The sequence below is a fragment of the Colias eurytheme genome, chromosome 24, assembly GCF_061535395.1.
Source record: "Colias eurytheme isolate Ceu_HAF_F1 chromosome 24, ilColEury1 Martin Lab GWU primary, whole genome shotgun sequence".
Classification (NCBI taxonomy): domain Eukaryota; kingdom Metazoa; phylum Arthropoda; class Insecta; order Lepidoptera; family Pieridae; genus Colias; species Colias eurytheme.
Genome location: NC_143003.1, coordinates 4,674,038 through 4,701,419, shown reverse-complemented (window position 1 = coordinate 4,701,419; position 27,382 = coordinate 4,674,038). Strand labels below are relative to the sequence as shown.

Genomic DNA, 27,382 nt, shown 5'->3' with positions numbered 1-27,382 from the left:
TTATTTAGTCTAGGTACTTGTTACTTGTCATAAGATTGCGTGATAAAAATATCGCAAATATCGAAAAGATGAGAACAAAAATTATTGGTTGATTTTTGTTATTAGAAAAGCACATTCAAAGCCCGCGTTTAGAAGTCGTGAGAAATATTTATTTTCGACGCACACCTTTCTCCTTTCATGCGTTGTTTTTATGTAATTAAATAAACAACAAAAGATTAGTAAAAATAAAAATGTTATTACTCATACATAAAAGGTCAGTAACCTCTCTCTAAGCGTTGTTAATTTTGCGCAAGCATCAATACAAATCAAACGCCCAGTCTATTTGAAAGGTGTCAAATAAATCAACATGTTGTATCAATTTGCAAGTGCAGTATTATGCGCGTACGCAGATTAGGGTCAGTAGGTGCTCATTTCTATGTCAGCGGCCACAGAGAGCGGACGTGCGGTTCTGTAAGCTCGTTCAAAGCTATCGGGTATTGAATATTAAACGGCAATGTAAGGAATTACATTTAAATTGTTATTAACAACACGGTTTACTTAATTGTTCATTTGAAATTAAACGATGTCTGATTCAAAATGTTCCAAATTTTATATAAAGATGTTTATCTTAATAAAATGTAGAAGATGAAAATTATATCAGGTTTAAATAAGATACTAATTACGCGCACAATTAAATTAAAAATTACAATTAGCCAGCGACAATAAAATATATGCATGCAACTTCCCTAATATTGCGCAAATGTTCCAACTGACCCGTGGTTATATCACAGACAATAGAGGATATTGCCAAAACGCGGCCATTGTTACACAAGCCTCAATGGCGCCTTCACACGACTGTTACGACTCACATTTACATTGTACACGTGGTGCGAAAACAATGAAGTATGATGAGTGTGAAAGGGCCATTATTCTTAATTAGGTGGAGGGATGACGCCTAACGTGTTACGATTACGGTGAAAAGTTCGTTAATGTATTTATTTGAATAGAATTGTTAAATTCATCTTACACTCGTTATAAATGTTCAAATGCGAAGGACGGAATAATTATGAATATTGGTGTCGTACAAGGCGCTATATTAGGTCCTCTGCTATTAATGTTTTATATCTTTGTCGAGTTGGAATAATGTAGGTGGCATTGAAATGTTAAAAATCTTAACAATGCAATTAGTATTTATAAAATACTGGTTACAGTAAACTTGATAGCCATTGTAACCTTGTAAACTCAACAGGTGGGTAACGTATATAGAATCAATTCGCTTTGAACTATCGCGTGCACGATGCTATTAATACTAAAAAAATGATGGACGCTATAAAATGTTCACTTGAGGAATATTTATAAGTGATGTTAATGATCGTAATGCTGATAAAGCTACTTGCAAAGGTATTTCGAATTGATTGCAAGATTCTGATGGACTGGGAATAGAACTGAGGAATGCTTTTTTTTTTTTATTAAAATGCATTCAGGTTCTAAAGATAGCGGTATACTAGAGATGGATTGTAATGCAATAAAATACTGCGGTAAATGACGAGAATAGCCAGTACAATAATCACGATTAAATAATGGGTTCTTTTGGTTAATTTAAAATTTAGTTATTTAAGTTATAAACTGAACGCTTCATGTAATCTACCACCATCATATATGTATTTTCTATAATTAATAAACAATACCAAAACGTACCTAACACGATTTAACTTTTATTGGCAGCACGTTTTCCACCAACAATAAAGTTTTATATCTTTATCACGATTGTTGGTAACACTGTTGACGCCATCTTGTCGTTTTGTACACGTTTTCTCTACGTTGCGTGCGTATGATGCGTCGCAGATTCGCTCTGATTGCTGCTTTCTTCACCCTATAAGGTGAGATGGTTGGTACTTTGTCGCCTATATGTGGTAGGTGCCAGTATATCTATACTAATATTATAAAGCTGAGTTTGTTTGTTTGAACGCGCTAATCTCAGGAACTATATAATACTGTTCCGATTAAAAAATTTCTTTCACTGTTACATAGCCCTTTCATCGAGGAAGGCTATAGACTATATATCATCACGCTAAGATCAACAGGAGCGGAGCCACGCGGGTGAAACCGCGGAGCGCAGCTAGTGTTTAGATGGTTAGAATGTATTCTTGGTATATTCTTATATCTTTTTGTTTATGTTCTTTTTAAAGACTACATTCATTACAATATGCAAGAGGCTTTTTTATAACAGAGCAATCAAAGGGACCTGCCCCTTTATTACTTTTTCTGTTATATAAATGACCTCCTGATGTTAAATGGTCACCCATAACACTGGCGGTGTTACGGGTGCTATGCCGGCGTATGTTATTTTCGATATTGAACAAATAATTAATTCAATTTCTCTTTCTTTACTTTTGTCCGTTCTTTCTTCCAATTACCCTCACAAAATTCACAGTACTATTTTTTCTTCAAGTTTAAGAATCATAAATGTGTACTGTGTAATTTGCATCTCATCTAGGCCATACATTGAACAATCCACTATCATCATATAACTTAATAATCCCGTGTTCACTTGCTTAACAGCTATTCTTGGTAGAACAATAGATTGACTACGAATAGCCGGCTCATGTATAGCGTTACTGTAGCACTATGTTCTCAGATAGTTTATTGATTAAGTTTGATTTTGGTATTTAGTTTTGATCAAGTTTGATTTTGATATTTGATTTTTTATAGCATTCAAATGCTTTATTAATATATATTTTTTATTAAGGAATAGATAAAATTCGATCACGAGGCGGGGTTCAAACCCGCGTCTTTCCCCATTCAAAGGCGATGCCCTAACCTCTCGGCTTCCCGTGATCCCGCAAGAGCAATCGAATTTAAGTTTCATTTGTCAATGTAAATGTCTCGATGACTATAAAAAAACGTTAATCGTTAATTGTGTCACAATATTTGATGTGCTCTAGTTCCTTTACAATAAACATTAAAAGTATTGTAATAATTGTAATTTAATAAGGAAATATATCAAGTCAATTACATAAAGACTGTGAATGTAATACAACATTCCCTTTCGAACAATTGCTAACCAAATGCCGTAGTATGAAATTATGCTATTGGCTATTTATTATGATAAGCCGTGTTTAATAACGTGCCGCGGGTTCTGCATAGTTTTCAACTTTCCCTAGCGATATTCATGTTTAATATATCTAATTATGTGTATAGTAATTGTTATTAGCGATTTCTTTTTCCATTCTCTCTCTTTATTAATATACAAATTTGAGATTTATCACAAGATTATTTTAATATTAAAGAGATTTTCGAACGTGTATTTTTTGTATTGAGCAGTTCACGAAAATCAAATTATATCAATCTTCTTCACGTACAATGGTCACTTCAATATAAAATCATATGTAACTACACAAAATCAGTCAACATGAATTATGTATATTACCATATATTACTTAAAAACAGAATTCGCAAAGTTATTCAACGCTTAAGTAATTTATTACGTGCTATAAAGTGGAATAAATCTATTTCGTACAATTTGCATACATTATAACACACGAAAGTGCCTTGTATCAGATTCGTTTTTTATTGTAACGATTTATATTTATTTATTTTTAATTGCTTTCGCCTTGGGTTTGTGGTCAAGGCTTTATCTTAATTTTGTTTGTAATCTTGATGACTTGGTTATAGTGAAAGTAGATAAGTATCTATATTTTGTTATTATTAGTTTCAAATCGATTCTCGTTAATATAATAAATGACTAGGTATTAATAGTTTTGTCTACATTTTAATTGCAATTGTGATATTGATGGTATAAAGGCCATTGTCTTTATATTGTTGTGATCAATTCGATCTAATTTAAATATCATACTAATATTATAAATGCGAAAGTTAGTGAAGATAGATGGATGGATGTTTGTTACTCTTTCACGCAAATACTACTGAACTGATTGCAATTAAATTTGATATGTAGGTAGCTGAAAGCCCAGAATTAGTCAATAAGTCAAGAAATATAGTGGTAACATAAATTTACGTAAAATTAAAAATTCGTATTTCCTTACAGGCTGTTTACTTTTCATAACTGAACATATTGTTTTCGGGTGATCGTTTCAAAACGTGTAACGGTATTGAAAATTGTGTTTTAATACCATGGCAATTAAGGTGGGTTTTAATTGGATTTGTTCAGTGTAAGGCGGCGACATCTCCGCTCAGCAGTATTGGATACTTGATTATGTTTGTGTGTGCCACAGATTATATACTTTCGCGTTTTTTTATATAAACTATAAATTTAATAGTATATTTTAAATGTATTAGTGTTAATTAATTGATTATAAATGCAGCCAGATGTTATTAAATTGTTGATTAAAGTTACGAAATATAAAAAATCTAACAGAAACAAATCATAAAGTTACGATAATAAAGAATAATACTTTCACTATCAAATGTGTTGAAGTTTTATGAAGCTGCCAAGGCTGTCTTTGATTTATTCGTAAGTTTATTGACTTTCATTGACCTCTGCGCGGATTCTCGCACTAGCTAATAAGATGATTCGTAAAAATTCCAAATCTTCGAAATAAATAACGCTTTCATAAAATAACTACTCACGAAATATCCTGTTGAAATGTATTTCAAAAATTTCACTGAACGTGATTTCTCGATTATAATATATTTTTTTCAATAGAAATTAACATTTCAAAAGATATAAAATAAATCGCATAAGTTAATAATTTAAGCATTCTACAAGTGATTAATGAAGGCCAGCAAGAGATCTGTATTCTACCTTCACCTTAACTCGTAATATAAGTAATACCAGCTGTGCCTCGCGGTTTTACCCACTCTGTTCAGCTCCTATTGATCTTAGAGTGATGATATATAACTTTCCTCGATAAATGGACTATCTAACAGTGAAATATTTTTTTAAATCGGAGCCGTGGTTCCTGAGATTAGCGCGTTCAAGCAAACAAGCAAACTATTCAGTTTTATATTTGTTCTATACAACTTTTACTTAATCGAATTTTAATCGAGGCGTTGTTTTATTGCCTTTCAATTTATGGTATTGTTATCAAAAGTACTTTAGATATTATGGAAACATCTGGAATTACTATATAATCTGTCTACTCATTTTATAGCTGCTACATTTTGTTCTAAAGAGGAGAACAAATAAAGAATATTTGTTGACACTCGTATCTATATTTATCGATTTATTAAATAATATCATAGTAGTCTTGTGCCAAAATTCCGTTTTGTAATATTTAAACTAAATAATTATAGCCTTGTACACAGTACAAAATATTATGCTACTTAATTAAAATGAAAGGAAAAAATAAGCTCTAAAAAAAAAACATTAATTAAATATCAATCTTGTTTACGGAAAAAGCGAAACGCGTTACGATAATGAAATGTCAACTAATAAGACCAAAAATCAGCTGACGCGAGTTTGTGACCTTGGACTTTCGATAGTCTGTGGCTCAATTTATGCTTCTGTTTGTGTAATGCACTATGGTTTAATCTGTCTGTTAACAAAACGACGATTAGCGATGCTTTAGTAAGAGTTTAGTCTAGATTCATTTTAAATGTTTAATAGAGTTTTTAGCCTGTGGTCGAATAAAAAAGATGTTGGCAGCGTGTTATTGCTGTAATGGGGAAATTGTCTAGATTTAGAATTAAAGTGACTTTCACATAATGTGTTGTGTTTTATGCTCAGTCTGACCATTCCAAGTGTTAAAATATTAGGTTAAGGGCCGATTTTTCAATGCTTGGATAAAACTTATCCGTCCAATAAAGTATTACACGATAATATTAAAATGTCACGTAAACTGTCAAATACGGGCAATTACAATACGTTTTTAAAATGGTAGTTTTATACATTATTCGACGAATAAGTTTTATCCAAGCATTGAAAAATCGGCCCTAAAAGATATAATTGTTTTAAACTTTCATGTTCTTATGTTATGTAGTGAAAAAGAAATGTTTAATTTGTAATTATGGGAGTTAGTAAAGGTTAATTCGTTTTATAATATCCATACTAAAACTGGTTAGTTACGCGAGACGCCATTTAATTTCGATTTTATTATGATTATATGTTACTTAATTAGCCATTATTATATAATGAGGTAGTTTGGATGAACCCGGATATTGAGTTTACACTTTTAATTTTATGTTGGTGATAACAGAATTATACACGTAATTATTATTTACTAATTAATACAGGAAAATGAACACTTTAGGTACCCATGTAACATATTATACAATCCAGTTATAGATCCATTTTGTAAAATGTTCTTATCCAAGCAATTACTTATTATATACAAATTGACTCGTGTTAGATAATATATACATTATTTAAGTGTACAAAATTGTACCATTAATGTAAAATTCTAATCGCAACAACGCAATTTAATCTACTTAATTTACACATAAAAGCCCAAACGTGATAGGTCTCCGGCCAGGTGCAAAAGGTTCACATTCTAATCCTATAATACACAAATCTGACACTGGCCAGACACTCGATACAACTATCAAGAAGTGGTGTCGTGTGAATGACATTGAAACCGTATATAGCTAAGAAATATTACACTGCCAATCCTCTGATACCTCTCGAAACGGTACAATCGAATTTAATACTCGATTTAATTGAGGAACATTCCAGAAGCTTGGTAAATTGCGTTTTTGTGTACTCAGGAGTCAGGGTCCTTATTTTAAGGAAAACATTGATTAATTCAAGTTTTTCTGGTAACGTTTTAATGAAGATATTCTGTTGTCAAGGGCTTGTTTATCGGTTTGGATAGCCATGATTTTGTTTGTGTTTGCGTTTTTGGGTTTGTTTCTCTCGTGTAGGTAATTATGTTGTACATAGGTACATCATTTGCAAATTGATTATGAAAAGAGTGTCCCGTAATTCATTCCTTTTCTCTGTATTGACGATGTATGTACATAAACAAAGTCTATTTATGTAATTTTGTCACGATGTCTATCATATTGATGATTAATTTAGCTTCTTTTAAGTGGTTCATTAACAATTCACATTATGTTCAACTGTGGTTTTCCATATTTTAAGATAGCAGTGACATCATGGTTTTTCATTGTGTGAATATTGTCTTTTTCAAGAGTAATATTGCTATTTGCATGTAATCATGTTGTGTCTTGTTTTTTTAAATGAAACAAAATACAAGTATTCAAAATTTGTTAGAAATGTTTTGTTCATTTATTCAAAAGATTTTCACTTTTAATCAATCAATTGCTGTCCATTTTAACTTCAATGAACTGTTCGATTTCTATAGTTTCTAATAATCCACATGAGACATAAAATCAGGTTACAATATTTACATCTATCACGTACACATTGTTATTCAAATTGTGTATGACTTGCAGAAATTATGGTCTTCTAAGAGCTATTATAATTGCTCACGCTTTTCCTTTCTTTTGTATAGTCTTTCATTTTAATATCTTTGTTAGTATAATCGTTTCACAATTAAGTTTATAGGATAGTTTTATTGTCCGTTAATATCGAGTGAATGTCTTCAAGGTTGAATACTTTATGTCCCACTGTTTGTTTTACTTTTAGCATGGTAACGATATCAATAACGTAATTTTCTGTTTGAAGGTCAATGATACAAGGAAAGACGTTAAATTAAGTGAAAGTAATAAATGAAACGTTGACAATACATCATTTACGTGTAATGAACTTGATGTAAATAATCGAAGAGATATAAACGATATAAATGATAAAGTGAAATGAGATATTGTTGGTGTTGTAAGTGAAGTGGTCAAAGTGGCGAAGTCGGAGTCTAAACTAGTGCTAGTGGGTGAGGGTGAGGGCGATGGGTGCTGCGGTGGCATGAGGATCGGTGATCTCGGCGGCGTACTGCTGGAAGCGGCGAAGCTGACCAGGTCTTGGTTCTGTCAGAAGCCAGATTACGGGTAAGAACGTTGTGTTACGTAGATACCTATGTATAAGAAATAACAATCCCGATAAGTATGGGGATGAAGAAAATCAGGAATATATACACTTTGCCTTAGCTCGGGTGTGTTTAAACAACTTATATAGAAAGTTTTTATCTTAATTGAATTTTGAATTGAGAAAACCTTTACGTCGTATCTACTAACAATAATGCTAAGAACAATAAACTAAAAAACAGGATAAACAAATGGAATAAAACATGTATAAAACGATTGAGCACAACAATAAATAGAGATGCTTAATATTTGCAAATTCATATACAGCATTCGATTAGTAAATTGATATACCCTCGGGCCGTAATGTAATAGTTACTTAATTCACCAAGTTTTGATTTGTAGTCCCAAACCGAGTGTGACCTAGTTATACCGTATTTAGGTCTTGATTTGATTTGGGTCTACACTTGAATATATTGTGCTTGCTAAGTTTATTGCGATAATTTGGATTGGATCCAAAATTCAATAACTAAACCAAACCGAGGCATATTTTTGCTCTATGAATGTTGAAATGTGTTTAGTTTACTGCTTCACTTTATTATCAGCGTTATAATAACTGCAACGTAGAAAGGGCTATATTATAGAATATTTTTTAGTTTCAACTGTAGAGCAAATACAAGAGATTCTGATTGTTACACCGCAGCAACTAAAATATAAAAGAAATACAATATTTTTAATTTGAAATCCAGATTGGAAACGTTAAAAACGAAAACCGCAACCTATTTCGTTAAACCAGGCAATCTCGCCCTCACGAACGTGGGCAGTTTAATAACCATTTTTTCAGAAACTGGGTCATTCCTGCAACGAGGTGCATTCAGCTGTATTAATCAAGTCTGCGACTGAATAGATGGCCGCCCCTCCGTGACAATGGGACATCTCCTTTCATTTGACAAATACACTCGAGACGTGAAGCCCTCACGCTTCTGTATTCACACAATCCAACAGCGGGGAACACAAAAATATTCATAAAATGTTAACACAATTTTAAATAAACATCCTCGTTAAAATTTTTCTTCTAGCATTTTACCTGATAGTGCTCATCTTTTTTATTTATAATTATGAAATCCCGGTGACCTGACCTGCTCGGGAATACGTATTCTCATTTGACCTAGAATTGAACTGTAACGAAGTTCATAAAGAGAGAAATTTAATTTACAAACGGGAACATATGTACTGTTTCACTTAAGGGTGTTCTACAAGGTTGCGTTCTGGCGCCGCTCCAATAAAGGGGAAGGAATTAATTGGCAAGCTTTATCTCTGAAATTATCTGTGCCATAAAAACTTATTGTGGTATCACTCGCAGTGTATTTGCTCAAGAATGACACGAATGTTTCACGTAATAAGGGTTATATTACGATTTATGCCATTGCAAGGTTAGAGCGAAATCTAATTAGGTATTTGACTCGAACGGCGATTTATGTTTATTTCAGTACGTTTTCTAGCGTCGTTTGCGATTTGCATATGGGCATTATGCCTCACATTATACCCAAATGTTTCACAATAGCCCGCGTTTCTGTTATATTATGAAAGTAATAATAGTGTGGAAAGTTGGTTATTATGTACAATTATGTACAATTGCATTGTGTCTGCATTACAATGGTTTTAAGGCAGTTTCGCTTTAAAATTTGGTGTTACCCTTTATTTTATTTTCTTTGTGAGTGAATGAATATCTACTAGGTATATTATTGTGAGTGATGCAGTGAAAATTAATATAATGTGCATATAGCTGCAGCGTAGCAGATATGTAGAGTAAATGTTTAAAGTGCACAATTTCAATTTGAAAACTAAATGTATGTTATGAGGTAAATAGTTTAGAAAACTTGTAAGTATATATTTTGTTCTTATAATATCGTAGTAGTGTATTTATTTGAATATGCATTTATAAAACAAAACCTCAAAAAAACATCGTATTTATATACTGAAAAGAAAATTCCCATTTTTTGCAAATTAATTTTGCCAAAAAAAGCTGCTGGAATAACGTTTGCGAAGTACACAGTATGGCGTCAAAAAACAAGTACGTACATGTCGGTAGAAAACTAAAAAATATCACGAATGGTAAACCGTACGAGTGTTATCGGAACCGTTCCTCTACACTTCACATTTGATTTAACTTTGAAACTCCGCACTTCAGAATTCATAGGTGTTCGAAAGTTACTGTGGATTTTGCTAGTTCGGATTTTATTAATATTGGCTTCGGGAACAGTCTAGAATTTCAAGTTATAGAGTCTAATGGATTTTGAATGGTTGCATTTAACACCGGATTTGTGAAGCCTGTTTATACTGTAGTTACATCATCGTATGTGGCACATGGTGTCTGTAGCTTTGATCAGACTTCACGTATGTTTGTTATGTTTGAATTGATGATTGTATATAAACGAGTCGAGGTCAAATCAGTATAACTTGGAGATGTCTGGTCTAATCAATTTGTACTAGGATCGTTCGATAGTTTAAAGATCTCATTCCAACGACGCGGTCGCATGTTCACTCCCCTGTGTTTGTTTACATATATTACAATTAAACGTACATTTGGCAAATCTGCATTATAATATAAATATATCGAAATATGTATAATCGCGAACGTGGAAGATCCTCTTCTAAATACGTGTAAAAACGAGCTTCTTCTATTTATACATATATAGGTATTCTTTTTCTACCTTTACGTCAACGCTTGAGAAATGTTTGAGTACAGAGATTTTTACCACGCCTCCATAACTTTAAATCCTCTAATAGGATTATTTCCACCTTACACGAGATATGGTTATTCAGTATTCACATTTTTTTGCTGTAAGTAGGTATTCGAATTAAATTTATATCTGTTAGTATTATATTATGTTTTTTTTTTGCGATTAGGTATCAGTGGTATTAATTTCCTTTTCATGTAAAATATGGATTTTATCTGTCACACAATGGACGTTATTTACATAGACTTTCTCGTCAAAACAATGTCAATACACAAGTGATGTTAATGCAGATACGGAGAGGTTCAAATTATTGTACCTATCTCTGTTTTCTCGAACTTTCTAAACGACTGCATCGTGACTATCGCTTAATACTCCTTCGGCGCTTCTTATAAAACCACTATTATTGAAGTCTGAGATTTATGATGCAAATACTTAACAAATAATATCTAGTATAGTTAGTCTTCGTTACATTTTTAAGATCCTATTCAGATTATCTCTTGAAGCATTAGCAATAAATCAATAAGAATTAGCGTCTTAAAATTTTCCTGCTGCAAATTTTGTAATGAAATTTACGCCATAAAAGTTAAGAAATTATTAAGATAAGAGATAAAGTTGACCAATATTGCTCAAGTCAGTTACTCTTTACGACACGACACCATAATATATTTTGAGTCTTTTTCTCTCAATTGTCTCCACCTACAATTGTACGAACATCGTAAAGTTAGGAGTTATGACCTTGTTTGTGACATTTACGTATGGAATTTACAATCCGTGTATTTCCTAGGTAACTATTAGTTATTGCAGTTTGTTGGCCGATCGCCAAGTACCTAGAGATATGTCTCAAAACATCATGAATAAACTGGTTTTTATGGAACTAATACTATAAAAGGAATAGAAAAGCTATTACACGGACGATAAAATAAGTTATGGCATTCTTCGTTTTAATTTGCTTGTTTTAGGGTAGTGATTTATGGCGTCGTTATGTTGATCGGAGAGTAATGTGTGACATTTATTTGGGAGACTTTATTTCAAGAATATAATTAAAGAAACGGGAAACGATGTGAGGAATGTTCTTGTTGAGATTTCGTTAATGTGGAAGATCGTTCTCGGTTTGCATCAAGCATTTAATACTTATCTTGAAACGAAAATAATGTATTTTGTTGGTGCATCTTAAGATGTTATCCAAGATGGTATATCTTAAAACATCTACAGATAAGATCAAATGTTGATGAATAATGTTATGCTTGAATCATGCTGATAAGCTTTATTTTTACTCGTTGAATCGTTTAATTTTAGCTCTGATCAATGTTTTGACTCTTCTATAAATAAAAGTCTTTCTCGGTATAAATACATTAACAAAAGAAGACCTTTGCCATAATCAACATATTTAAAATAGGCTTTATTTAAGTCAATATAATATAGTCGTAGACGAAGACTTTAGCTTTTGCAAAGTATATCATAACCCAGTTTTTCAGTGTCTAGTGGTTAGTTATTGATGTGTGAAATGAAGTCTTAACTGTTTCCAGCAATTTTATAGTACTGAGTTTTGTTATAGTATTGGGTATTAATTATTCATGGTTTGGCGTAAACAACGGAAAAGTTACTGTAAAATTTGTACGCTCCACTGGTCCAGGTGTATGAGATGTAGATCATTATAATGTCCAGTTATATGGTCTAGTGTATGCATGTATGCATGCACATAGATTGAGATATAGCCTACATTATTTTGTAACTGCACGTGTCTGGGTTGTTCATCAATTATATTCTTCAATATTTTCTTCTACTATATGAACTGATTAGCGTGCGTTTCTTTTCGTAGAATAACCAAAATTTATTGTGAAATAACAAATCTGCAAGTGGCAAGTACGTATTTCCTTTTCTATATTCCTTCCTATTTACATTATAATATTAGTGCAAAGTGAAAGAACATAACATTTTTCTTTCCATTATTATTCGTATTTATTACCGTAAAAGGTATGACATATTTTTGGACCATTTCATTAAATGAAGGTGCTCTCATTTCAACCCGCATGTTTTGTGTGTCAGCGTGTGTTTTTATTTTTATTTTTACGCATGGATTGGTATGGAAAGTTGTAATATTGATAGGGATTTTTCCTATTGCTAAAATGCTAACCCAAGCAAAGACATATTGGACTTTAATAATTGAGCATTATGAAATAATTCCTCAATATACACTTCCTAGTCTCTTCAACATAAATATATCTTACTCAGAATTCACGTATAAACAGAATTAAATTTTCAAATCGCATAGATTTCAGCATTGCATTGAACTGAATACTTTAATACTGTGTATTTTTCCCTCCTTATCCGAGGGTCCGTGAGAGCGTCCCAGATGCCTTCTGCAAATATTGACTCTGATAGTACCTACCTAGTAGATACGTACGTTTGGAAATATCTCGAAATGTTGATAAGATTTGATGAGATATCTCGAGGGCTTCCTGATAGTGACACTGGGTTGTTTTGAATATGGTGCAATGAAATTATTGACACTATAGACACCTATAATAATAATGTCCTATAATATTTAATATTTAATAGATTTGTTAACTTTGTCAAGTGTAGGAATTTCTTACAGGTGGCTAATGGTAAAACTATGTTATTTCGATTCAAAAGTGCTTCTAGATTCTAGAACAAGTCTAATTGAATAAATGAATGTTTGAGTTTGAGTTTAATTATGTTCGTTGTAGGAATTTTGTGTGGCATTAAATTTGGAATTTTAGAAGAAGAATGGTAGGACATAATATTCTTTTATATATAAAAATGAATCGCAAAATATGTTGGTAAGCGCATAACTCGAGAACGGCTGAACCGATTTCGATAATTCTTTTTTTATTATATTCCTTGAAGTACGAGGATGGTTTTTATGTAGAGAAAACGTAAATATGTACCACGGGCGAAGCCGGGGCGGACCGCTAGTTATAAATAATGTTAGATTAGATTAGATTTAATAAGAATACAATTCGATAGGAAATTTATTTTATTATTTTTATACTTTCGCACAAAAGGAATGAAATAAAATTGTTGAATTTATACGCCATTTATTTTGGACTATCAAATATAACTAAAGTGAATATTTCAAATGAAATGAAAATAATAAATTTTTCCAGCTTTCATGCGACGTTTAATAAATCCGAATTTTATTGGGCTATTTTTCAAAAGCTAGCGCTGTATTTAGTTGAGGAAATAAAATGGTTAAACTATGAAGTTAGTTTAAGCCAGTTATTTTTTACCAAGGGTTTAATAGAAATTAGAAATACAGGGCACTTTATTCGAAAATTGTAGGTTGTTCCACCGCTGTTAAGTGAGTTGTGTTTTTTTAATAAATAATTTTAAATTAATGAAAGTTTTTTCTTAATACGCAGTATAGTTTCTAAACTACGTAAATATCTAGTAATGAGAGCGTCTTGACTGTGTCTATAGTAATATATTTACTTATAACTTAACTATAGATAATATTTTTGCCTTTATGCCAACCCAATATTAATTAAACTTTATATATATTGGAATGTAAATCACAGGCTATAATTTATTAAAATACCCTTAATCGTTTTAAAATTCCCAACAACGTTTTGCTTGTTTTCGACTTAGCAAATAAGCCTTATTTAATAGAGCATTAAGAAATTAGCTTAAGAATTAGAAGCGTCGCCGTCTGAATTAATTCGACGACCTTTGACGATAAAACAAACAAAATTATTGTAATGTTAATTATATTTATTGTTTATAAGGATTAAATAATTACGTTGAATTTTACATCTTTAATATTAGGCTCCATTCAAGGTTATTTCTATTATTTCTATTGTATATCTTTCTACTGCATTAAGATTTTGATATAGATTATTCTGTTTATTATATAATTTTATCGATAATAATTTACGCAATCGTGGAATGTTATTTTAATTCATGTTTTTCAATTAATTTTTATCGGTTATCGGCACTAGAAATTGAATTAGAGGATTAGTTTTGCGATAATTTTTTTTAATTATGATTACAAACATTATTGTCTTCAATAATATTCAAAGAATGTAACGTGTAATGTGTTTCATTGCGTTAAGTTAAAAATATAACCTTCATTGTCATTTGTCACCTTTAGTTTTAAACCGTCTAAAATAGGATGTACGAACACGAATTATTTTGCCAATTTTTTATGAAATATAATTTCTTCAAAATAATAATATGAACTTAAGTTTAATTTTATATCCTTGTCTTTGACCTCCCGATCATTTGACATTTCAAAGTTATTACGCCGTGACATTATATTGTCTGTCATTTATCATGTAACTTTTGGACGTATTTAAATTGTTCTTATTTATGGTCCAATGGACCAAGGTTCCATCAATTTGATCCTTTTAGACGATATTTTATTCAATGTGCAATAGACCCGAAACGCGATCAACCAAGAAGATGCCTAGAAAGATTTCTAATGTATACTAGTTTTGTATTAAATCAAATGATTAGTTTATCAGACGATTGGTTATAGCTAACACGGTATAAAAGTACCTATGTAGGAAACAAAAGATTTCTAGTGTTGTAGTGTCTTCATAGTCCATAGAGCTATAGAAATCTCTTGTTCTGTAAGTTTAAGAGTCTTCTAAAAGCACATCTTGTAATTTTTAATACTATGAACATTTCTTTGTTTTAAATGACACTAGAACGGTCATGTTTAGATGGGGTGGAACGAACTCTGTGATTATGAAAAGAACGTTTATTATCCTCTTTTCATGTTTTTACTACGTTGCCGTCTCTTGAACTAGATGTGATTGTTATTTGTTTCTCAGAAGACATTACCTAAAATGGTCATACATAATTTATTATGTACTAAAAAAATACAATTCTTAATACTCATAATTAACCGATAAAAAGTATTTATTACAACATGATTTTGGTCTCAAACTTATTCTTCTCTTTAAGATTTTAATTACATGATTTCGTATTCTGAGTACGATCATTAACCGTAATCTTCTATTGTTGCAGCTTCTCTCAAAAAGTCGATGAGGAGGAGAACAGCAGCGGCGTGACGCTGCACCCACCAGACGGGTTCTACTCGCACCAGCACAGCATACACAGCGGCCACCATGGCCACCACGCGGAGCCGGACCGCGGGTACATGGACGGCAACCGGTACGTCACGGCGGTGCATCGCCCCATGCCCGGTGAGTTGGTTTGTGGTCACATCGCTTGTGGCGCGCGATGTGCAGACGCTGCACACACCAGAGTTATAATATTTCGACCACCTTTTTCAGTAAACACAGCTGTTCTTCTGGCGCAGAATAAACGACACACTCAAATAGAATATTATTTGATTTTCTCACTATTATAACGTATTAGGTGTCATTAGTTTAAGTCAAATTTATATACCTCATACACAAGTTAAACTAAGAACTTTGAACTTTTACACTTGACACAATGAAATAAAAAAATTATAAAATTAACAATAAAAATAAGTGAGCATTTTTATGTTTACTAAATGAACAGAAGTTGTTTGCAACTAAATATTTACTTTAAATGAGTTTGAATAAAAACTTTAACCACACAAGATAAAGCGTCTGGTTAAGCACATTATAATGTTGCTCACAATTTTATGTCACGTACACGTATCACGTGACTGGCAAGTTAAGAGTAATTAATGATGTACTGTAATTATGTCGGTGTATGAAGAAAATTGAAAAGCCGCTGGTGGCCTTGTGAACGTGTGAAGCGACAGGAAACAATTTATTCCTAATAAAGGGTAAATTGTTTCGGTGCCAATATTTGCACACGTGACACGACTAATACAAAAATAGTAATTCATTAAGTTAAGAAAACAGTTTAATTTTTACCTTTCCACATATGGATGAAAAGCGTTTTAATTTTCAATAAAAAAAACCAGCTGTGATGTTAAATGATGATTAATAATTATTAGAAATAACACGCGAGGCCGGGTTAAATATTAGTTTGAATGTAATAAGAATGTACTGCGATTCCACACAGCTACCTAATTGATGTAGGTAGTTGATAACAAATCGCAGCAAGTCAACGACTATTAGCAAAGTGAGGGTAGTTGGGTTGAACGTCGTATAAACAACGTCCGAGCCCCTAGGCACGATTCGTACGAATGCGCCAAGAGTCAATGGAAAGCGGCAATTTATACTTTATAGTATTCGACAGCTAAGCATATTCGGACAGGAAACAGTGACAACTATTCATCCATAAAAATATTAAATCAAAAGTTACGTCTAATATAATAATAATCTCTGTTACAATTTCAGCATTAAACCACTCCAACTCGTCATGCTCCTCCGCGTCCAACGCGTCCACCGGTGCGGGGCTCTGCGCGGGCGCAGCGGAGCCGGCGCCGCCGCTGTACATCGCAGCACCGCCAGAGGGGTTCGGCCTCGCTGTGCACACGAACAGGTACGTTCGAGAACGTTCTAGAAGCTTCTGGAACGTTCTAGAATGTTCTAGAAGGTTCTGTGTGAAGAGTTATAGTTGGAGATAGAGATGTAGTTATGTATGGATGTAGTTGAAAGGATAGTGAAAGATTATGATGTTTTAAGTTTGTAGCATATTATTTAACAGGCTATCGGGAAAGGTACGGTCTAGAATTTACTAGAGAATGTTAGAGAATGTAGTATACAAATAGTACTGAATGTTTTAATGTTAATAGAAGTACATTTTTTATAGAGACAATCACACATTAGGATATAGGAGTACATTTTTATTATTTATAAAATATGAGTGGTTTGCCGAGTGTTTATTTACATTATTTAAGCCATGCGGAATCCAATTATGGATAAAAACACGTGTAAACAATGGGAACAATATAATGCAGAAGTGAAAAAGCTACAGAAATACACACATATTTGAGTCGAGATAAAAGTTTACAAATGAATTCCTTCCATAGGCGAGGCACAGACGTTGGGATCATTGGCAGTACGGGAATAACGCAAAAAGATACAAGTTTACCCCAAAAAAGGGGAAAACTGACACGAGGGTATGTCCACACCTCAGGAATGCCTAGCCTTGTGGCCTTAACTATCCTAGACATAATTCCGATCGTAGATCTTATACGCAATTATAAATCAGCAAATTCATTACCTAATGACCCGTTACCATACTGACAAACAATTCGTTTTACTTACGTATTCGATTTTGATATTACTTTAATTAAGTTGTGTCAAAATCTGAACATGAGGAAAACGATTCGTTGAAAGTATAGAAACGGTATCAATTAACTCCTTCTTGTGTTCGTGTCTTTAACCTACTAGTCCGGGATACATCGCCCATTTTTGCAAGTGATTACTATCAAGCTAATTTTTCGTGAGTAGCTTTATTTTGATGAGATGCCCAATAATTTCATGTACGAAACTCTCGATTGTGGTAGCTTACAGAGGTAACAAGGATAAAAATTTTTGATTTGACGGTTCTCAAATATTTATTACGCAATTTGTAGGACAATACGTCTGTTGAATTAAATAAGTATTAAATAAGTGAAAATAAAAAAATCAGCTGGTTAGTAATCATTTATGATGACTTCGTTATCGATACACATTGGAAAGGGGGACTCTTTGATCAAACCATAGATTTTGTAGGACAAATATTTTTTCGAATAATTTAGATAATTATCTTGAGATTGAACAAAAAAAAACATTCAGTTAGTAATTAATATTTGAGAACCATCAAATCAAAATATTTTATCCTTGTTTCCTCTGGTAGCTACCACAATCGAGAGTTTCGTACATGAAATTATTGGGCATCTCATCAAAATAAAGCTACTTACGAAAAATTAGCTTGATAGTAATCACTTGCAAAAATGGGCGATGTATCCCGGACTATACGCATGGTTTGTAATAGAATCTGTCACATATCCATTAGAATCTGTGCAAATTAATAGGATCCTTCCTCATTCACTTACAATAAACTATAACCATGGCATGACTTCTAACATTACTTAACAACTGATAGACACATCGGCTTAATTCAGTAATTCATCGATTATTATAATCTGATTAAAATTCACAGTTATCTATGAAAACTCTTCTTTCGTATTGTAGTTTGGCTACGTAAAATTCATACTATGAAAAATACTATGGCTATAAAATGCAACAATCTTGCATAAATTGTACAATAAAATAGGCACTTGGAGTAAATAAGTTTCTACTGATTGCTATCAAAGAATTACATCACTATATTGCAAAAAACAAGCTAAAAAACATTTGATCATTATAATAACCATAAAAGGAAAATTATATATACGAAGAATTATATAATCTCTTTGCCAATTAAAAGATAAAGATTTTTATTATGTTTACTGCTATAATATAAATTAAAGTCGCTATAAAAATTAAAAAGAAAAGCTAGAAACCCAATGCTATGAATACTATAATACACAATTCAATATATCAAAGCCGCTACTAAACTAAGTAAAACAACTACCTGATATCTCATGATCCTACCTCATACATATAAACAAATATTCCCCTACATATCACACATCCAAAAAATCTCTTTCCTAAATCATACCAACCATTGCAGCCGTTATGAAATGTCGCAAGATCTACTGGACAAGCAAGTTGAAATCCTAGAGAGACGGTACGGAGGTTTGCGTGCTCGTCGTGCGGCCGTCACCATACAAAGGGCGTTCCGACGTCGGCAATTGTTGAAGAAGTTTAGCGCCATCACTGCTATGGCCAAGGCGGCTGATTCGAATGCAAGACGGATGCAGGATGGCGAGCATTTGATGGTTAATGGTAAGTTACTATAGAAGTTGGAGGTGTGGTAAAGCCATCCGAACTATTTCATGTATCAAAATGTAACAGCAATATCATTCTATCCATCCACACAAACCTTAGTCTTTTGTGGCGAAAATGTAACGGTGGCTCATAAGTTGTTTTATGATGGACAATTATAGTGAAGATAAATTTAATGTTATTTTCACAATTACAAGATGTGTATGATTAAAGAATACGTGCATTGTATACGATTAGATTCTGCTTCATTTAATTAAAGGTAAAATAACTGAGAAAACTTTTATTATGAAATGTCCAATATAGAACAACAAACTTTGCAATCTTGTTTCACTACACATGAACAACTTCTATCCTTTTATAGTTTACTAGAGGTCCGCCCCGGCTTCGCCCGTGGTACATATTTCGCAATAAAAGGTAGCCTATGTCCTTTCTCGGGTATCAAAATATCTCCATACCAAATTTCATGCAAATTGGTTCAGTAGTTTAGGCGTGATTGAGTAACAGACAGACAGACAGAGTTACTTTCGCATTTATAATATTAGTATAGATTAGAACGATATTATCTTAATGACATATAAAATATACCGCTAAACTATTTATAAAAATTGTATCCATAAACAGGTAACGACATCTACGCCAACACGATGATGCAAAAGAGCCCAGCTGGATCGGAAAAGATGCTCGCTCTCACCAGACCGATGCGGTCCATGTCGCTTAGAGAGCGGCATGATGTTGATATGGGGTGAGCTATATATTATTTAACATTTTTATCAATAACATGATAGATAATAAAATTTAAAAGAGGGAGGGAAAAGAGGGTAGATATCAAACTAACAATTTTTGTTGTCTGAAGACTTAACAAACCTTTCATTAATATAGTAATTTAATAATATGAGTCATTAAAAACTTTAATTAATTTATAAGATGATGTTTACAATTCTAATCATATAAATCGCTCGCCAAAATTTCTTTAAGTAAGAAGAATTCAAAATAGTGCCATAATATTTGTGTAGAATTGATGTAGTATTAAAAAAAAATATTCATTTTTGTACACAAAATGAAATTTTCATTCGTTCATTCCTCCAATTTACAAAATCTTTTTCTATCAACGAAAAATGTAATTTACTACACACAAAAGCAAAATGCAGCTCCATACAAAGTCTAATGCATTATGAAGCGGAGGGTAATGCATTATAAAGTTAAGATCTAGTTAACAATACAGTTAAGATCTAGTGCATAATGTAGTTAGACTAAATTCATTAGAACTGAAGCTTTATGACCTAGTTAAATCTTACTGACGTTACAGCAGTAATTGTTATTTGTGCCCCTCAGATACATACGTGGACAAAACCACAGGAAATTTCATCGCTTATTTTAGCAGTTTGGGAGTTTATTTTTGAAAATATTGGCTTTTTTTAATTGTCTAGCTTTTCATTTAATAAATTTTCTTTTATTGTGTATAATAGGGAAGCATTTGACCACATTTTCATTAAAAAATGCAAAAGAAAGCATCATGCAAAAACAGACTATTCAAAACCAAAAACATTTGGTCAGTGATGAATAACCCAAAACCTCAATTCATGCAATCAATATTAATAAATAAATAAATAAATAAATATTATAGGACATTATTACACAAATCGACCTAGTCCCACAGTAAGCTCAATTAAGGCTTGTATTGTGGGTACTAGGCGACGATAAATATAATATTTAATAAATACATAATATATAGATAACACCCAGACCCAAGAACAAATAATTGAGTTCATCACACAAATATTTGCCCTGACCGGGGATCGAAACCGGGACCGTCGGCTCAGTAGGCAGTTACTTTTACCACTGCGCCAACCGCGTCGTCAATTAATAAACATTTAGTACTGTAGTTAATAACAATTATACATAATTCCAGAAACCAAAACGACGTAGACGCGATGGTGGCTCGTGTTCAACAGTCCGCGCACCAAATACACATGATCGCGAGTGAGATACCCCACCACAGGGGGGACGCTGATAGTGGGGTAAGTTACTTTATTATACTTGTTGTAATAGGCAAATATTATAATCTGTATTTTGGTTATAGTCTGTATAGTATCACTGTAAACTGCAATTGTCTTTGCCCTCCTCCTGTCTCTGTGGTTCGTGGTGTAATGTCGTGTGCGCACAATGTATCAGCATCCACAAGTTGTTTCAATATACAATTATTTCAACATTATTAGCTTTCAAATTAAATAGCGGTAGAACATCGTACGTTCCGATGCGCAGAAAACAATTTCAGTTAAACACATAATATGTTAATCATTTTAAGGTTATAAAACAGCTAACTTCCGAACCGCCATTAAGTTTGAATCTAACTGTAACTAGCTTTCAACGTCAACACTCAACAAAGTATATACTGAAACCTGAAAATGAAACGAAATGTATTTATTGCATCAGAAATATAAACATAAAAGCAAACAATTAATTTAAAAAGGCAATTAATTTAACTAATCCTGATTCCTGCCTCGAGATCCACGCTATCCATTGTAAAAACAGAGTAGAAATCGGCGCAGTAATAAATAGGTTATCGCGAACACAGATACCTAAGTGTTGTAATTTAGGTCAACCAATATGTATTTAATAAGTAACGAGTCTGTTAAAATTAAGTATTGCAATTTACTCAATTTTATGTGATTGTTTTTTTTTATCTAATTGCAAAATGTCACATCTCGCATAGTTTATTCTATGAATCTAGCAAGCGTCGTGCATTGACCAATTCGAACACGTGACGTCTCAAGCTAGCCAATAAATGACGTTCCCGCGTTCCTATCTATTTGGCCAATAGCTAGCTAGTTTTGATAGTGTATATTTTTGCGTGGGAAAAACGATCCATACTTGTCATAACGTTTTTTTCATAATTACGGTTCTTGACGTATGTGTGTTGATTTGCAATTTATTACTCTGTTGTTTGTTTAATAATTAAATGTCTTCTTTAATTCCACGTATAATCTCATGTTCTACACAGTTATAATGTTATATTAAAAAGTAAAAGATTAACAGTCACTGAGTTTAAAATTAATGGTAGAAACCGGCAATAGCAACAGTTTTGTATAAAACATTAAATTCAATTATAATTATTTAGAGTTCTCATTATCTACAATAAAATACACAATGGCTCTCTCACGTTAAGCTACGCGGATGTTATCTACGAAAATTTCAAATATTTGTACACGTAATTATCATATCGTACAAAAACCTAATCTTTACATTGCAGAAATGTTGCACACTAAATTAGCTCTTAAAGTATTCAAATAAGGATTAAAATTGTATGAAGTGTTTGTTTCATTAAAATGACTATCATGATACTGCATACAATGTTAAAAATTATCAGTGATTCTTCTAATGCGAAACAGTTCTAACGTCCAGTATTTAAGCTAAATAATGGAACGGTATAAAAGTAAAATGTTGGTGAAGAGATTTGTGAAGAAAAGGCACTTTTGGTTTATGAATCGTGTGATAAGAATACGGTGTTGTGATAATAAGTGTAATTATGATGTATGTAAATTATTTTAGTTTTTTGAATAATAAGTAAAAATAGCAATACATATTTACTTTGTTATTTATAGCAGTGATTTGAGTTTTATTATGTACCTAGTTGATAATGTTAGTCTATGAGAATTTTATATAAATTATTTTGGGGTTTTAATAACAAGAAAATTAATTATGGGATATCTGATATCATTAATCTCATAGGGCACTAAAGTTTAGTTATAAGGTTTATTTCAATAAATGCAATAAACAATGTAAAACAAGTATTAAAATTATCTACCTTCTTAAGTAAACAAACACTCGTGCTGCACTTGCTGGTGTACGTGTGTATAATGGGTATCAGAGACACCATTAAATAGTACAAAAATGTCTATTCCTAATGCATGTTACTTCTTTACTTTTCATTTATATATATTTTTATTAAAAAATTAATATTACCGTTTTGGAGGAATTTACTTAAAAACCCAATGACACGAGAATTTTTTATGTACATGTTATATAGATAAGAAACATTATTTAAAGATATGAGAGGCATCTCCCCTCTCCCCTTATTTAATTAAAATTAGGTTACTTGAACAATAATGTGATAAAACAAAATAACAAGCAAAAAGCTTTAGACACACTGAATTAACGTTGTAATAAATGAAATAATAAGTTAAAAAAGAACAGTTATTCATCCTGCTTCAATTACAATATTATATACATATTTTATAAAGTTAATAATGTATATAATTTTGAGATTTTGCTCGTACCGTGGGAAATATAAGTAAACAAACGAGACATTATACAATATTTCTATATTATAATCAATTTAGACTAATTACTCATTAATTTAATATTTTAGATTGCAATGTATTGCATTTTTTACTAATGATAATCATTCAGGTTTTAAGCAATTAACATGTTTAACATTCCAATGTTGAAACAAAAAATCGTGTTGTCTTTAAATTTTGATTCGTTTGTTATTAATTATTTAGAAGAGAATTAAGTTTGAATTTATAATCATTGATCATAACTACAAACTTTATTCTGATCTTCATTTGATTGGTAATAAAAAAGTGTGTGTTCAGAGCACACGTGTCAGAAGTGAAATTTCTTTGGAAATATTCAAAATTACAAAAATCGTTTCCTTACTCGATGACGTAACGGTATCGCCTAAAGAAGTTTCACTTCAAAAAATAATAATTAAACACCAAAAATATAAAATAATCACTTACAGGGATACTTCTAAAATCATACCGCTACTTATTTACTCGCACTAACCTCATAATATAGTCAACAATACAAGATAAGATTGTAATGATATTTGTTCGTTTCAGGTGTGCAGTTGCTCTGTGAGCGGCTCGGTGACTAATATATCGACGTCATCATCACATAATGAATCTCTACATAACAACCAATTATTAAATAATTCAGGTAATTATTAACGAAAAACTTACAGGGAACTTGTGTATGAAAATGGAATGATCATCTGTAAAAAGAAAAAAAATATTTTACTCATCGTATTTAGGTAAGTTAAAGTTAAGTAGAGCCAAACAAAAAACATATTTTTGACTTCGATCAAGAAATCCATAATTTTAAACTACCCAAAAAATAACTCATCCATACTAATATTATAAATGCGAAAGTAACTCTGTCTGTTTGTCTGTTACTCAATCACGCCTAAACTACTGAACCAATTTTCATGAAATTTGGTATGGAGATATTTTGATACCCGAGAAAGGACATAGGCTACTTTTTATCCCGGGAAAATGACGCAATCCCGGAAATCCTATGGGAACGGGAACTATGCGGGTTTTTCTTTGACTAAAGCGAAGCCGCGGGTGGAAACCTAGTCATTTTAATAAATACTTAAATATTCTTTCAACAAATCGTAACATAAATGTTCAAAATTAACATAAATGTCTTCGATCCAGAAATGAAACATTAGTATAAGCTACTTCACCTAACATTTTTTTTAATTTAATCTTTCCCAGGTCCAATATATGGGAACCTCCTATCATCAGGGGGCAAGCCTCTATCCTCACCTACAGCCCGACAGCAGCAGCAGCTGGCGGCGATACAGGCGGCCAACGCGAGGCGGTTTCCCCCAGAAGTGCCCAAACGGACCAGCAGTATTACCCTCAAGTGAGTATTAGTAGTCCTAGGAGTTATGAATGAATGGACACCACAGACATGTATATTTAAGTAGACAACGCAAGTACCGCGATCTGTATGAAAACCAAGCGTGTCATATTTTTTGTACTGACCTTGAAGCGTTATGACGTCACGAGCGCTTTTTAGTGATGTTAATTTCATTTTACGCTAAATCGATTAGGCCGCCACTCGCGCGGCGATTCTAGTATCGTCCTATCCCATCGAAGTAAATCGAAAGAAATCAATCAAACTAGATCTATGTCTAAGAGGTAGTCAAATAAATGAATCGTAATCGATTACTAAATCGATTCAAGACAGAAAAATGATAATACCATAGACAGAGGGATGATAAAATAAAGTTATAAACCTTTTAATATTCTAACAAGTAAACTAATGTGTTTTAGCTTTTTCTTACATATGCCCATTGATTTACCATGTACTACGTACTAGAGAGGCCATCGAAAGAAAGTAATGAAACTGTCAATCAATCAATATTTATGTCCCGTTGCATCGATCCATTTTCCTTTTATGTTCGGGTTACTTGGAAAACTGAAAAAACAAACATAGTCTAAGCAATAAGGAGTTTTCTTAAAAAACTCCCAAGATGACACTATAACTAATGGCGTCCATGTCATAATATTTATTTTTAGTACCTTTGTATTAAAATACCTAAAGTTCTAGGTCAAGTCGTATTAAATGACAAAAAAAATCTATGCCTTTTTTTCTGAAAAATTGCTCCTTCAAATTATCATTTTTCTGTTCGATTATAAAATCGATTAGAATCGAGAACTGTTGCGTCAAATGAACATCACTAACCACAAAATTGGACAGAAAAATGAGAACAGAAAAATGAGAAGACGCTATTCATTGCTTGTTATCATACGACGCGATCTTTACCGTGCCAAGTAAAAGCCGCAATGTATTCCGAATCATTTCGTATGATTTGGTATCCGTGTTTGTCACGATCGTTTTCCACAGATATTCTTTATTTGATTTTAAAATAAATAGTGCATATTCTGATTAGAAAATTACTTACCGGTGGAAGGAAACATCTCTGCTAACTCGGCCACTCACAGCTGTGGAGTTTCTACAGTTTATAACGGCGCAATTCGGCATTTTACTTTATTCAGCTTCACGTCTTTCCTTGGCGAACTGCAAGCGCGGACTGAGTGTAGGCCAGCGTCAAGTAAGTTTCATAAACTTAGTTTGGACACGGGAAGTACATACACTCGCTTTGTCTATCTTGATACATGTCTGTGATGGACACCCTATTGGACATAATTTAAAGCTGAATAATTAATTAGTATAATTGAATATATATTAGGTTTTTAAGGAATTTGGGTTATTAATTCGAAACAGAGAAAAAATCAACATAAATTAATAACAGGAATGTTTGATGGATTTATTCAGCTAACTTCGAGCAACACACGACCGAAAATGGTGTGTGTAAAATTGAAACTTCAGTGTCACGTCATACATCACTTCAACTGGCATATTTATTTAAATGAATACAATGTGCTGTTAATCATATATTTGAAAAAAAAAAACACGATTGTGAACATGCCCAGTTGCCACATCCATATCTCATACATGCATGTTTATAATTGTATACAAAAGTCAACTCTATCTCCAGTGCGGAGAGTCCAGTATCGCTCCGGCGGGCGGAGTGCGGCGCGGTGGTGCGCGGTGGGTCGATGTCCTCCGTGCAGTCCTCTTCGTCGAGTTCGTCGCAGGAGCACAGACACCACTATCATCAGCCGTATCAGCCACGGCATCAGGTAATATATTATGGAATTTAAAGAATTTTTATTGAAAAAAAAATTGTTATTATGATCAGAAGTTGGTATAGATGTTACAGTTTAGATTTTATTTAAGACATGATAAATTGAAATTTGTAGTGTTGTTAAATAAATGTTCATTTTCAAGAAAAAGGTCACGCTTTGACGAATCATTTTTAAACTTTTGCTACTTTAGATTTTTTTTCACAGATTACGTTTTAAATATCTAGAAATACAGACTAGTGGTCGGTCATTGGTCGAAATTTTCCACAATCAATAACAAAAAAAACTATATATTACGTATACGTCACTTGCAGGAGCCGCACATACACCTGGCGGAGCAGCAGTTCCAGCACGCGCGCACGGCGTCCGGCTCGCTGTACGAGGGCGAGCGCTACGCGGTGTGGAAGCGGCAGGACGCGCCGCCGTACTGCGACGCGCCGCCCGCCGCCTGCTGCCGCCCCGCGCACGACCAGCCGCCGCTCAAGGTGCGTGTGTGTGTAGCTGGGGGAGCAGTGCCAGCACGCACCGCGTCCGGCTCGCTGTACGAGGGCGAGCGCTACGCGGTGTGGAAGCGGCAGGACGCGCCGCCGTACTG

The 27,382-nt window shown here is 32.9% G+C and overlaps 1 protein-coding gene across 2 annotated transcripts in view; it reads left to right on the top strand.

The window, feature by feature from the left end:
• The window catches only part of siz (Brefeldin-resistant Arf-GEF family protein schizo), a 182,867-nt gene that overhangs the window by 136,898 nt on the left and 18,587 nt on the right, over positions 1-27,382 (top strand). The window contains exons 4-13 of one of the 2 annotated variants that reach the window (XM_090115939.1): positions 15,591-15,769; positions 16,865-17,009; positions 17,500-17,589; positions 19,131-19,345; positions 19,967-20,087; positions 21,255-21,363; positions 24,190-24,286; positions 24,847-24,997; positions 26,640-26,784; positions 27,102-27,272. In XM_090115939.1, coding sequence (XP_089972065.1) covers positions 15,591-15,769; positions 16,865-17,009; positions 17,500-17,589; positions 19,131-19,345; positions 19,967-20,087; positions 21,255-21,363; positions 24,190-24,286; positions 24,847-24,997; positions 26,640-26,784; positions 27,102-27,272 — 1,423 coding nt within the window. Of the gene's footprint in view, positions 1-7,712; positions 7,885-15,590; positions 15,770-16,864; positions 17,010-17,499; positions 17,590-19,130; positions 19,346-19,966; positions 20,088-21,254; positions 21,364-24,189; positions 24,287-24,846; positions 24,998-26,639; positions 26,785-27,101; positions 27,273-27,382 lie in introns of those variants that run through there. The other variant, XM_090115940.1, reaches the window with a different exon arrangement.